Source organism: Hesperophylax consimilis, chromosome 21 (genome assembly GCF_061612785.1).
Source record: "Hesperophylax consimilis isolate HC1 chromosome 21, BYU_Hcon_1.0, whole genome shotgun sequence".
Classification (NCBI taxonomy): domain Eukaryota; kingdom Metazoa; phylum Arthropoda; class Insecta; order Trichoptera; family Limnephilidae; genus Hesperophylax; species Hesperophylax consimilis.
In genome coordinates this window covers 15329405-15343102 of record NC_142856.1, presented here as the reverse complement: position 1 = coordinate 15343102, position 13698 = coordinate 15329405, and the positions used below count along the sequence as shown (strand labels likewise).

The window sequence follows — 13698 nt, the reverse complement described above, 5'->3', positions numbered from 1 at the left end:
ACCATAATGAACCTGACAGAAGTGCTGATAGACACCAGAACCTTGAAACCCCCTCCACAAGTAGAGGATTTTATTTTGGAGGTGTGGAAGTGCCGGGGTGGAGTCAGTCATTAACAGAGTGGTCGGACAAACAGAAAGAATTTTTAAAGTCAGGTTGGAGAGAATCCACACTTAAAACATATAAACCGGCATGGCTTAGGTGGCAAAAGTGGGCATTAAATCACGGGGTAAACCCGAATGTCCCTACAGGAAGTAACCTGGCAAGATTTTTAACAGATCTTAGTCTAGAAGACAATTTCTCTCCCAGCACAATTCGACTCCATAAATCGGTAGTAACAACTTTCAGTAGCCCGGAAGAAGGAAACCTAAGCTCACACCCTCTAGTCAGACAAGTTCTCAAAGCCGCAGCATTAAAGCATCCTAAACTGTCTAAGCCTCCTATCTGGGATCCCAGAATGGTGTTGACCTGGTTAGAAGCTAACCCACCCAAAAAGTTGAGTCTCTTTGAAGTCTCGAGAAGGGCAGCGACTTTACTTTTGTTAGCTTCGGGACGAAGAGTGCATGACCTGACCTTGTTACAGTGTTCGCCAGACAAACTATTCATAAATGAGGAAGGGGTCTCGTTATGGCCAGTTTTCGGATCCAAAACTGACTCTGCTACATACCAACAGTCAGGTTGGAGGTTGAGAAACGGAAATCAGCCAAATATAGACCCAGCATACTGGATTAAGAAACTGATTGAAACCTCCAAAGAACGGAGGGAAACAAAGCAGAATTTAACAGAACTCTTCATCACTACATCGGGAGCAGTTAAGGCAGCTTCAAGAACAGTCATCGCCCGTTGGGTCAAAACAATTCTAGAAGAAGCTAAGATCACAGCTGCCCCGGGAAGTGTACGGGCAGCAGTGGCGTCACTTAACTGGCTGGATAATTTTAGATTGGATGACATCCTGGCTCGAGGGAACTGGAGGAGCCGGGACACCTTTGCCAAATTCTACAGAAGGGAAGTTAACACTCCCCTAGAGGTAAATAGGGCATTGTCTGTAGCCTCCCTATTCCACCCACTGTAACACGTGAGTAGGTATTCCAGTTTTTTGACGTATTATAATAGATCACATTAGCGTTAGTGGTCACCAGTCGATAACAAACAGATCTCAATAAAGGTTTTAAATGACGGTTCAGGCTACATAATAAAATAGTTTTACCTACCAATAAAACTTATATTATGTACCTAACCTCATTTAAAACCTAGGCAATCACTGCCTGGTGAGAACTAATGAGAAAGAATGCCGTAAACAAAAGTCGCATAGGGGACGCTTTACTTTTGTGTAGCATCTGGTGACCACTTGTCCAACACAAGGTGCTGAAAAAGAGCGGGAAAGTGCCACGCGAAAGGGAATTTGAGAATGCTTCTCTCAATAAAGGTTTTAAATGAGGTTAGGTACATAATATAAGTTTTATTGGTAGGTAAAACTATTTTATTATTCGCTTGACAAGGAGATATTGGCAAAGAAATCCCTTCATTTCATCACATATTTATATATACAGGGTGTATCGGCACGTACCAGACAAACTTTAACCAGCTATTCCTTAGCATATTTGGAGTAAAAAATCTTATGTGCACTTTGCTGTCCGGTAACATTTTTTTTATTTTTAAATTTACTATTCATATTTTCACCACATGTCACCACTGTTTTATCCTTTGTCAAAGTTTGAAAACCCATCTGGCAGTATTTTATTCGAATTCCGATGAATAATGTACGTGTGTACCTATATTGGCGCGCTTTTACAATCACAACGAAATGGCACGGCACCATTCGTCTCATTTTTAACTATTATTATTTAGTGTGTGCGAAAGAGCGAAGACGCTTTTCGACATACTTGCTTATTACAGCTGTTGAACACGAAAAGCAATGCCAATGACAGTGATGGAGTGTGGAAATTTTTATTTTTTTTGTTTTTAATTGAAAAAAAAATGCTACCGGACAGCAAAGTGCCCATAACATTTTTTACTCCAAATGTGCTAAGGAATAGCTGGTTAAAGTTTGTCGGGTTAGTGCCGATACACCCTGTATATTCAACAATTTTTTTTACCTGTGAAAAAGTGCATCGCCATTGTGGAAGCGACAAGTCGCAAATTTTATCTGTGAAAAAACCTTGTGGCGGACTTCTTTTTTTAAAATTTTTTATTTCATATTACTAAGATTATGACTCATTGTGAAGGACACTTCTTAAGCTTTTTGAAAGTATATTAAAATCTTTAAAATTTCCTATACAACCTTTTTATACAAAATGAGGGAGAAAAAATCATTTATCTGAATAAAAGTAGCTATTCTGGAAAACTTTAATACAATATACATAAAATGTTGATAAATACATTATTTGAGAAGATGGAACAATTCAACAAACATTATTTTGTAAAACAACAGTGAGTAATTACGCACATAGCTTGCAAAACGTCATTTTACTGCTGGCACACGAGGGGGTTTGTATTTGGTGGGAGCTCGACAACCCACAAGTAAATAACTAATAAATAACCACTGGAACGATTTCGGTCGAAAAATCGACCACTTTTATTTTTCTGCGATTGATATCGGTCCAAAAATGGACCGATTTTTCTACCATTCGTAAAATATTTATTGTAATTATTTAAAACGTTTCCATGGCCAGCTACTTGTTTTATCGAATAGCTGATAATATATTCTCTTTGTCTATGAACTTATCCGTTGTCTTTGAAGTGTTATTTAACGAGTTTTCGCGGTTTTTTTATGGCGTCCTGTCAAAAACAAAATTATAAATTTTCAACATTCACGAAATTTTGGACTCTTCCTAAAATGCCGTAAGTAATTAATTTATTGGGTTTTTAACGCATAATTATATATCTGTGTAATCATGATTGACTTATCTATCTTTGAAATGCGTTTTTAATTCGTTTGTTTGTATTATATTGTTTTGGTTGAAGTTTTTGTGTAAGATTACGTCAACTGAAGACGTCATCTGTTTTTGATTTACAATAATGTCTTAAATACTGCACTCGCGCATTTGAAATATAGATATTCCATCACAGTGATTCAAAACAAAGAGATATATATAAGTTTTATTTGAATTGGTTCATTATTAATACAGATATTTGCTAACCAATTATTTTAAGTCATATGTCAAAAAGTTGACTCTTTTTCACATGTAAAATGGTGTAAAGCCTTCGTCACACAATAAAAATTTAGTAATTTAGTTGTATAATTAATTAATTTGTTTACTTTTACCAAATTTGTGCAGAAACAGCTGTCGTCCAGGGAAAGGGATCACTCCACAACCCAATAATTATTTTCAAATTTTATATTAGTGCAATATTTAACAAAATTTAAACATTTAAGTACTTACATTAAGTGTTTTCAATTTAAAATTTATAGAGCGGTGCTGACTGCAAGAGGAGGCAGAGGAAAAGGGAGACGTGGGGTACGAGCTGGTGCCGGACTACCTGCACGTGGACGTCAACGCAGAGCTGCAATTGCAGCCTCGTCTGGAGTGTTAGTATTTTTTAATGTTTTTTTATGAAAGTACTTTGCTGTGGCCGTTGAACTCATCATATATTTGTATTTATTTAAACAGCGACCCTGCTTTGCTACTGGTGCGAGAGGATCGCGTCAAGGCCCTAAAGGCTGTTAGGGCCCTGCCTGCTTCCTTCCGGCTAGAGCTGGAAAGCCGAAAATTCAAGAAGCAGGCGGCGCGCATTTTGCTCCCTACCGCACCTCCAAGAAAAACTAAACAAAAGTAAGTAATCGTATTTAGATGCTTGGTACAATATTATTGTTTTTTCCTGACAGCGTTCCACTCTTACAGTGAGAGTTGGTAAGTTCAGCGCTCTGTGCATTTGGCACATTCAGTGCATATTTTACAGAGTTCTTATTTTATTGTTTATTTACATACTGTACTTACTGTTTCACACGTGAATGAGAACAATTTTCTATGATTTATGTAAATGTTTTCAGAATTCCATCTCCGGAGAGAACAACGTGTCCCTTTTCACAAGGGACGCCTTCACCGTTGCCACGACCCGTACCACCACCGTGGATGTCCACTCCCGCACAGACCCAATCAACGGCTCCCAATGCACCAATTATGCCTATCCGTGCAGCATCTCCCGAGCCGTTACCTGGGACATCGCGGAGTGGGGAACTCTTCTCTCCGGAAGCCGGCTATCACAGCGAGCTGTGGGTGGACGTACCATTCTACGAAGAATTGTCGGCGTTTGGGAACGGTGAGTTTATTTTTTGAAATGTCATACCAGGGGCTCAATATAAAATCAATTATCTATATTTTATATTGATATCCCTAGCACAGTTTCACTGTTGGTATATTGGCAGGAAATAAGCATAGTACTTAAAAATTCCACATAACAAACATACAAAATGTATTGTTGTTATGTCGTGGATGCATCATTACACATCTTTTTTCTGTAACGGGTATTGCAGAGTGAGAAATAAGACATGCCGAACTTCTTTGCGAGGATTACATTTGATTCACCGGCTTCTAAACGGTGTAATACAGCATTTTTTTCTTAAATTGAAAAAACACTTTCGCTTCACGGGACTCATTGTGTTGCGAGGCTGTATTGGTAGGTGGGTTTTGTAACCGGACAAATTATCATTAAAATAGGTCGCTTTACGTAGTTGGTCACTTTAAACGGATACGTTTTCCTACTAAAAGCTATGAAACCTTACTAGAGTTTACATTATCGTCACTTAAAACAGTAGACCGTTAAATGCAAAGTCATTATATCCAAATTCTACTGTAAATTTGTGTTTTCTTTTATTTCAGAGTCAGACATGGGCAGAAAAAGTAACGTGGACGAGGCAGCTGTACTAGAAGAGTCTGTACTTGGAAACCGTGAGTTATAAAACTAACTAACTTACCTTCACGCCATTTCGGTAGGCAGAGAGGATGAACCACCATGCAACTCGATCTTGGCACACACACTCTTTTCTTCATTCCATACCTACCTGACTGTGCTATTCTGACTCCTGACATTGCCCGCCTCAAGTATTTGATTAACTTTTTATATTTTTTTTTATATGAATACCTCACAAGAGCCTCAGCTGGAGCCAGTGAGACTATGGCATCCCCAATTGGGGGATGTTGTGAGGCTGAAGGTAAGTGGGGAAGGGAAAGAGGAAGATGGGGAAGTACCTGGCTATTCAGATCTAGTCACTAAACACGGCTAAAGCCATTTGGAGCAACGTTTCAATTCTGAATGGTGGTCTTACACCAGGGCGATACTGGTAGTATCTTCCACTCTGGAACGTGCCGCAAATATACTATATATTATTTTAATTATTATTTTAATTAATTAATTGTGAAATAACACAAATCAATCAAATAAAATTTATTTGCGCACGCCGGGTTCGAACCGGCGACCTTCGGAATGGCAGTCCAATGCGTTACCACTGGACTATGCCGGCCGTCAAAAGCCATTTCAAGCAACGTTTCAATTCTGAATGGGGTCTTACACCAGGGCGATACTATGGGTATCTTCCACTCTGGAACGTGCCGCAAATATAATATATATTATTTTAAATGAATTTTGTGTGAAAATAACACTAATTATTCAAATATAATTTATTTGATTTGATCCCGCGACCATCGTATTGCGAGTCATAAGCCGTACCAGAGGCAGTGGGTTATCGTAATATAGACACATTAAATTAATTTGGGTTTTCTGTTGTTTCAGAAATGGACAGATCGAGCGACGAGGATGACGAAGCGAGTGACGTCGACCACGAAGAGAGCGATGAGGATACCTTCTGCATGCCGCCAATACCTTATCATAATATTATCAACGTTTCACCTAACTCCGCTATGGCCATAGACTTTAGTAGACAAGACCAGGTAGATAGTGAGGCAATGCGTTTGATTCTGCCGCCTGAAGGTTACTCTTTCGATTGGTCTAATGATATCTTACGTTTTACTGGGATAAGGGAGACTTTCACAGGCACGCCGGGACCAACTTTCAATACCGACGAAATGGGCAAACCTGTGGATGCCTTTCTTAAAATCTTTGATGCAGATTTCGTTGAACTGATCGCGAGAGAGACCAACAGGTATGCAGATCAATGGATTGCGAAAAAACAATTTAAGCGTCATGCGCGTACCAATAAATGGGCTCCCACGAATAAAGAGGAAATGTATGTATTCTTGGCAATTTTAATGTATCAAGGTATTAGTCTTTTCCAGATCTAGTCACTAAACATAACTAAGCCAATTCAAGCAATGTTCAATTCTGAATGGTGGTCCCTCACCAGAGCGATACTCAGAATCTCACTCTATAGCGAGGCACAATGATATTATTATGTATTGATTTTCTTAAATTATGAATAAACCAATAAACTGAATACATTTTTATTATGACAAAGTGTGTAAACAATGTTTAAATCAAAATACTGCTCTTTCATTGTAACCATACAACTGTAATATTGATTTAAAAGGATATTAGGGCTTAATAAATAAATCAATTATTGGTTCCATCAATTATTTTCCCCTCATCCATTTTTTTTCGATACCTTTGCGTTTAGATATAAAATTATCACTATGATTTTATTTGCCATTCTACGGTCATACAAAGGTTTGATATATATATACAAATTTATCATCATTTTACATATTCCGATATACCCTATGTAGATTGACCTTAAGGTAGCTGTCAGTAGTGATTTTTCGTCAAATATTGGTGAATTTCATCAACTTTCAAAGTATCCCCCTGAAATATTGGCAATGTTTATATCTATGATGTATATCTCATTTTAAGCCTTATTTCCTCGTTTTGCACGTTATATAAAAACATGGTTACAAATCTCCAGTTCTAATTTACAATTATTTAAAAAGTAGCACCATGATTTTGACATCGTGAAATAGGCTCTCTGTATAATTCATCAAATGAATAAAATAAAGCCAACACGGCGACTATGCTTATTAATAATTGTAGACAGTTAATGTATCTTCCTAACGTAATACCAGTTTTTGTGGTAAATTTATTATATAGTATAATACAGTGATTTCAATTTTGACACGTCACGCACTCAAATTTAAAAAAATTATTTTCTAACCAAACTTTTGAAGAGAGCATAACGTACAAAAAATTATTTTCCCATTATATTCTTGCATCTGTAGTTATCAAACAGGCCATAGAGAACATAAAAACGTAGAAAATATTCTATAAAGATATTTAAAACTGCCACTGGCGGCAATTTCAAATCACAAAAACGCTAATTTCGCGCATTCATAAAGTTTAAGATTTTTTAATAATTTATCTATCAATTCTAAAAATATAGAATAATTATAAAAATATAGGTGAATTCATTGGCTGTATAGCACTACAATCAGTTTTATGTCTCCGTATTAAAATTCGGAGGTTTGATTTTTTTAATGTTGGCGGAAAATATTCAAATTCGTCGCCAAAAAACCGCGAGCAATCGGAGAAAAAAGTTTTTTGACGCGCGATCGTTCGAGTGGATAAGTTGATTAATTGGAAAAATATATATTAACGTCTAGACTTACTAGCCAATAGGTCAGTGATACCCCCACCGCCTTGGAAAGACTGCAGCAGGGGTTCGCTCTTCATGACCTCAGACACATTGCTGAAGACCTCCTGGAAGGTCGGTAGAAGTGAAGCAGCTTGTCCCAGTGTCTGGACTATCTTAGCTCCTTCCGCCTCCGTCAGGTCTGAGGCCTTCATCACCTGCTTTACAGTGCCGTTGATCACCTGACAAAATTAAATTATTAGCATTTTCGCAACATTAGCGTAATATGGGTTAATCTTCCCTGGATCTGTTGGATGCTCTTGTATTTTTGATCCTCATCACAGTTGAAATTTGGCACAAGTTCTTGTGTTCAACATAGTCTAACCATGGAATGATTTAATAACTTTTGTCCTTCTTCCTACAACATAGGTCAATTCAAGATCCATCATCGCCGTCTTTTCTTAAATAGACACAGCATCCCCAAAGATGGCCTATGTCAAAGAAGAACCTCTACATGTTTCCCTACCTATCCAGTGTACTTGCAATTTAAGCTAAATACAATAAAACCATTGGCTGCACATCACTGTGCCTCTATAACTTTAAGGCGTTAGAAATTACAAAGGCAAACAGAAATAATAATGGTTAAATTTTAAATAAACAAAAGGAACTATCCAAAAGTTCAATTTTAAAGCTGTTCCCTTTCTCCCCTCTGTTCTTACTGTCAATTTTTATATATATATAAAAGTCTGTACCTAAGTTTGTTTATATTACTATCATCCTGAAGAAGTTCAGTCACAACTTTAACTAGTTATTACTTGTAAAATTGTATAATAAAGTGGTTTAAAGCAAGTAATTTTTAATTGAAATTAAAATAAAAACAGTTGTGTTTTGAACTTACAATATCAAAAACATATGTGAAATTAATTTTCTGCATCAGAGTGGTGGCCATCTTCTTGATTTGTGTATTGGTGAGTCGGCATATCTGTTTGGAGACATCGGCCAGAGCTATCTTGGAGCTCTGGAACTGTATCAGCCTACCCAGGCCCGGACCACACACGAGGTCGTGGATATGGCTTGTTCCACTGTTTGACATCAACATCTAGAATAAGTTAATATTATTAGTAGAAACAGTCTATTTTCTTCATTAAATTACATTAAGGGGGTATTTAACTATCTCTGATTATGTTCTGACTAAGCACTAATCCGCGGATTAGTCCTTTTTTCGTTTTCACTATATCTGAATAACGCTAACGCTCGGGTTGAAGTTCGATTTGACTAATCAGTGCTCGAACCTCACGTTAGGCGCTATTCCTCGAATCAAAGATGGTGTCAAAACATTCCGAGTTTGACAACGGAGAAGTGAGTCGAATTTTGTTGCGAATTATTATGGATACTGAGGTTTTTGATTTACAGAAGCAGGTGAAAGGGCGGCGATGCGAAGGCCGCGAGTTTTAAGAGCTCGAATGAATTTGAATGCTTGTATGATCCATCCTGAATTATTTGATTGTGTTCAAAATAAGAAACAATGTATTAATTCGACACGAATCTATCTAAAATGACCTGATAATCAACATAACATAACCAAAAAAATGCACATTTTGCGATGTTGCCAGACTATTTTGAGTGTTATCTATCCGGAAGCTCGGCAACAATGGTGAAACGGTCGCCGTTGAATAACGAAGTTATTCTGATCTTTAAAGCCAGCCAACGGCTAGCTAGTCAGATATTTAGCCCGACATAGTGAAATACCCCCTAACTATGCTGCACAGCAAACCTACTCAACCAAACCAAATTGAATATTGGCCGAAAACTAAATTTAGGAAAGAAAATTAGCAGAAGACCTGTGAGATTAGTTGGAGGTTAGAATAATGTGCTGTGGAAAGGATGTAAGTAAGGTTAAGTGGTATTGAGGATAACAAACAGGAAAGGAAGAAAATATGTGAAATTCATAAGTGAACCAAATTGTAATCAAAAAAAGATTTATTTAATACTTACAGCGGCAATATCCAAAGTTCCATTTTGAAGTTCATCCAATAATAATGGTGTGAGAATTGTTTCTTTTTGTATTTGAGGCTTCAAATCATCCCAATCAAGGAAAAGTTCAGATATTTTCACTGAAATATAAACAACTCATATTATTAAACTAGCCAATCGGCAATGCCATGAAGTAAGAAAAGTTGCAGTTTAAAGATCTACAAAAGAGCTAGGGTACGGAATGAACAATCGCAAGACAAAATTAATATAATACGTAAATTTGTACAAAAGTTAATAAATATGCATTTTAAAATTGTGATGCATTCAACCAAGAGGGTTGTTTACCTAATTTCAAAGTCTCACATAATTTGCTTCAGCAAAGTCTTACATTTTAAGCTGTTGAAAAAAAGGTTCATTTCAGGTACCTAGGTGTTTTGACTTTTGACACTAGTTTTTATGATAGTTTTACTGTGCAACTCATAAAACCTCTTAAATTTGATGCAGACAATAATAACAAAGTCATAAATTTTATGGCTTTGGGCAAAAAGGGACATTTTCAGGTATATTTCACAACTCCTTTCAGTTTGTGGTGGATTTACTGCCAAACTTAACTTTTTACACGCGGCCGTATCAACTGTTGTTACGGCAAAAGTCTATACTCACACGCGGCTGTATCAACAGTTGATACGGAAACTTTGACGGCCGATATTCCAGCGCTCTTTCGTCATAAATGTATTTTTTGCTCACTTGGACATTCGTAGAATTATCACGATGCTGACATCTACAAGAATTTCTCAAAAATAAAATTGTATTTCATAAAAAAAGATCGATAATCAAGTGCTCCTCTTCGCGCCTTTTAGTCCTTTAGTTTACATTTTTGTCAACGGATGGCGTTAGTACTAGTATGTCATTCATAACTTTTCATAACTAAAATTGATAAGTGATCATGGTGTCCCACTTGTGTCTATCACCTAAGTACACACACGCCGAGTGAATGGCGGGACCACATTCAAAAGATACGGTGCGTCTTTGTATGAAATTTTATGTTTTTGTTTTTATAAACATCTAAGAGTGTTGACACACAAGGATATTGTGGAGAGTAATCTGTTCTGCCTATATAGTCCAATAAATCATGCCAGAATGCTATAATTTGACATTTAATTGCGTGCATAGGTATTTGAACATATGTACCGCGTACGGGTATAGATAAAACGCAAATTAACGCGTTCAAAAGGTTAAACAAATCTTAATTGGGAAGCAGTTTTAGTGGCAAAACATCTTATCTGGGAAAAAAAATCGTATTTTTTCAGTTTTTTGTATGGAATTTTCAAGTTACCGAAAAAACAAACTTCTTAAGAGGGAACCTCTTAAGCGAGTTTGACTGTAACAGAAATTAATCACATCAAATTTATTTACAATCGCCACGATTACCCTTACCCTTAACTGCGGAGGCTCTCAAAGGAGGTCAGTTTGTAATATAGAAAATTGACTTACGTCTGAGGTCCAAAGATTCTACGAGTTCGTTTCTGAATGCAATCACAGATTGGATACCCCTGGAAGTGCTCACAAGGTCCTGTTCTATGTTGAGATTACCGAGAAGTGGGTGAAGTTCCTCGATTATGCCATTCAACCTATAATGAAATAAATTTAATTAAAGCGAGCGTAGCGAAGACCTGCTTTGACTCGACCGGTTTGCATCTCGTTTGTACGTTCAATTTCCGTTTGAAAATGGTAGCCGTTGGTTCAGTAAAGATTATTTTTTCAAATGAGAAATCGTCGTGTTATTTTGACTTTCTTATTCGCATTTTTTCAATAATATGGTACTTATCTGCGTGAAGGATGTTTGAAAAAAGATATGTCATTGAGATAGAGACTTTTATTTGAACAAATTATATTTACTCCTTATTTGAACTAATTTTTATTTTTTACATAAGATGGTTTATAATTAAGTAAGTACGTAGGTATTTAACCCTTAAATGCATACTGTTGCAAAACGGCAACATACCGTTCAAACCACCTTTAACTCTTTGGTGTATACTTAATGCATGCCGTTTTAGAATTATCAAGTTCACGGTAATATATTTTATCGAGTGGCATCACCTTTTTTTTCTTTCGCGAATGTCAAATGTCACTTTTTCTTTAACAAAGTGAAGATTCTCGAAAATTGGTTGGAGGTTAGAATTACAGTTTTGTTTTGCTGTTATTATTTTGATTTTCTTAGGTAAGTAGATACAATAATACAATACTTATATGTAATAACTCTATTTTTCCGGTACACTTATTAGTTTGTAGAAATTTTTTTAGGTTTTTTATTTTTTTTTTATACGTAAATTGTTCATATTATTTTTTATTAAATTCATGGTGTTGTAAATCTGCAACAATTTTTTTTTAATCAAATATCATTAAAAAATTACAAAAAAAATAAATTCTTTATATTTCCTTGCATATGCATGTAAATATCTACAAAATATATTTTTTTCCAGAAAAATTTAATAAATCATGCATTTAAGGGTTAATTTAATTCAATGTTTGGATCATTTCTACAGAACCATTTTCGTGAGAAAATTACTCCAAGGGTGCTTTCAGTACCTTCTTACAAATCTTTTGATTTCAGAGGAAATTTTGGTTTTTATTTATGAAATAAGAGTAAATTAGAAATATAATTTTATGGACGCAAGGTCTACTGTTCTCAGAATTACTAGTGATATTTCACCTATAGACAACGGCAGTAACAAAGTCCTCCTGCAGAACACTCAGCATGAGGTCTATGGTGGCGATGGGTTCGCCCCTCATCAGGGCGCCCCAGTTGACTCGGCTCAGAGTCCCCAGCAGTTGGCCCGAGTGATCGAGGAGACCGTCTACAGACTGGACTATCTTTTGCAGCCAGCTGAGGGACCAGAAAGACTTGCTGCGGAGATCTGCCAACTGAAATACAAACAGAAAAATAATAATACAGAGGTGTATTATTGTATCAAAAAAGCGATACTTTAAAAAAAATTATATTTTTAATGAATAATTTCGTATTTTAAATGTGTATTTCTTTTTTTTTTAAATTTTTGACAGATTGTGTAATTTTTAAAGTTTAAAGGTGAATTTCTGATCGTCTTTTGAAAGGCCATGATCCCGAGGCAAATATTTCAGTTTAAAAAAATATATATTTCATAGAAACAGAAGAACAGAATCATTATTTGGCATTCGCTCAGTTTAGATTAGTAAATGGCCGTTGTTATTAGAAGTTACTTACATTTTTTTTTATATAATCTTGGTTTAAATGTTTTAACAATATTTTCATTATCTGGTATTGTTCAGCATCAGGGATTTGTAAGGTCATATTTTCAATAATCTGTGATAACTCACTATCAAAAATGTTGTAGTACGGAGAAGACACCTGAAATAAAACAGTATTATTGTAATCACTAACAATCATTTTCAATGACTCGGAAAACGGGAAAATTTACTTGTTAACCCATATTACGCTAATATTGCGAAAACGCAACGGTCAGTTTGCCGGGTCATATTCTGAGAATTTGTTAAGGAATCGCCATTATTTCTTCAAGTACTCATTAAAAAGGTCGAAGAACAGGCAAAAACAAATTTCGTTTAGATCAAGGCTGCCCAACCTTTTTAGCAGTTGGGCGAAATTGACGATTTTGAATCACTGGCGGGCCACTGAATACCTGACGGTTCCTATTTCCATGGGGGGGGGGTTGTTAGAGAATTTCTATAAAACATAATTCCCCACAAAAAAAAAATCTAAATAAGTGCTCCGCACAAAATATTTAATATCCATGGGGGGGGGGTGTTGTAACAGAACTTCGCTGAGAAAAAATTCCGCACACCCGAACATCATATGTGATACCCCACAGCAATTTTTCGAATTCCATGGGGGGGGGGGGGTGGCTACAGGATTCCATTTCTACGCAAAAAATATTATGTCGAAAACCGGTGTATTTTTGTTTCAAAAGTAAGTTCAACAGGTTAGATTTTTTCGTCGCTGATTCTCGTTCTGAGTAGCCTAAATAGCGATAAATCGCCGTCGTTGGCAACACTGGTGACCGCGCGCAAGCTGCATTGTTTGTTTTACCGCGGGCCCTCAACACTTTTTCAAATTGGCGGATTGGCGGGTTTTTTGAAAATGTTTCACGCGGGCCACTTATAATTCGTTCTGGGGTTCCGGGCCTGGGGTTGGGCAGCCTTGGTTTAGATCAAC

The 13698-nt window shown here is 36.5% G+C and overlaps 1 protein-coding gene across 1 annotated transcript in view; it reads right to left on the bottom strand.

The window, feature by feature from the left end:
* ldd (lipid droplet defective) overlaps positions 1–13698 on the bottom strand; it is a 193483-nt gene that overhangs the window by 38533 nt on the left and 141252 nt on the right. Inside the window, exons 30-35 of the mRNA XM_089644581.1 lie at positions 12733–12876; positions 12202–12413; positions 10983–11119; positions 9510–9628; positions 8413–8613; positions 7552–7756 (exon numbers count right to left, since the gene is read on the bottom strand). Coding sequence (XP_089500707.1) covers positions 7552–7756; positions 8413–8613; positions 9510–9628; positions 10983–11119; positions 12202–12413; positions 12733–12876 — 1018 coding nt within the window. The remainder of the gene's footprint in view (positions 1–7551; positions 7757–8412; positions 8614–9509; positions 9629–10982; positions 11120–12201; positions 12414–12732; positions 12877–13698) is intronic.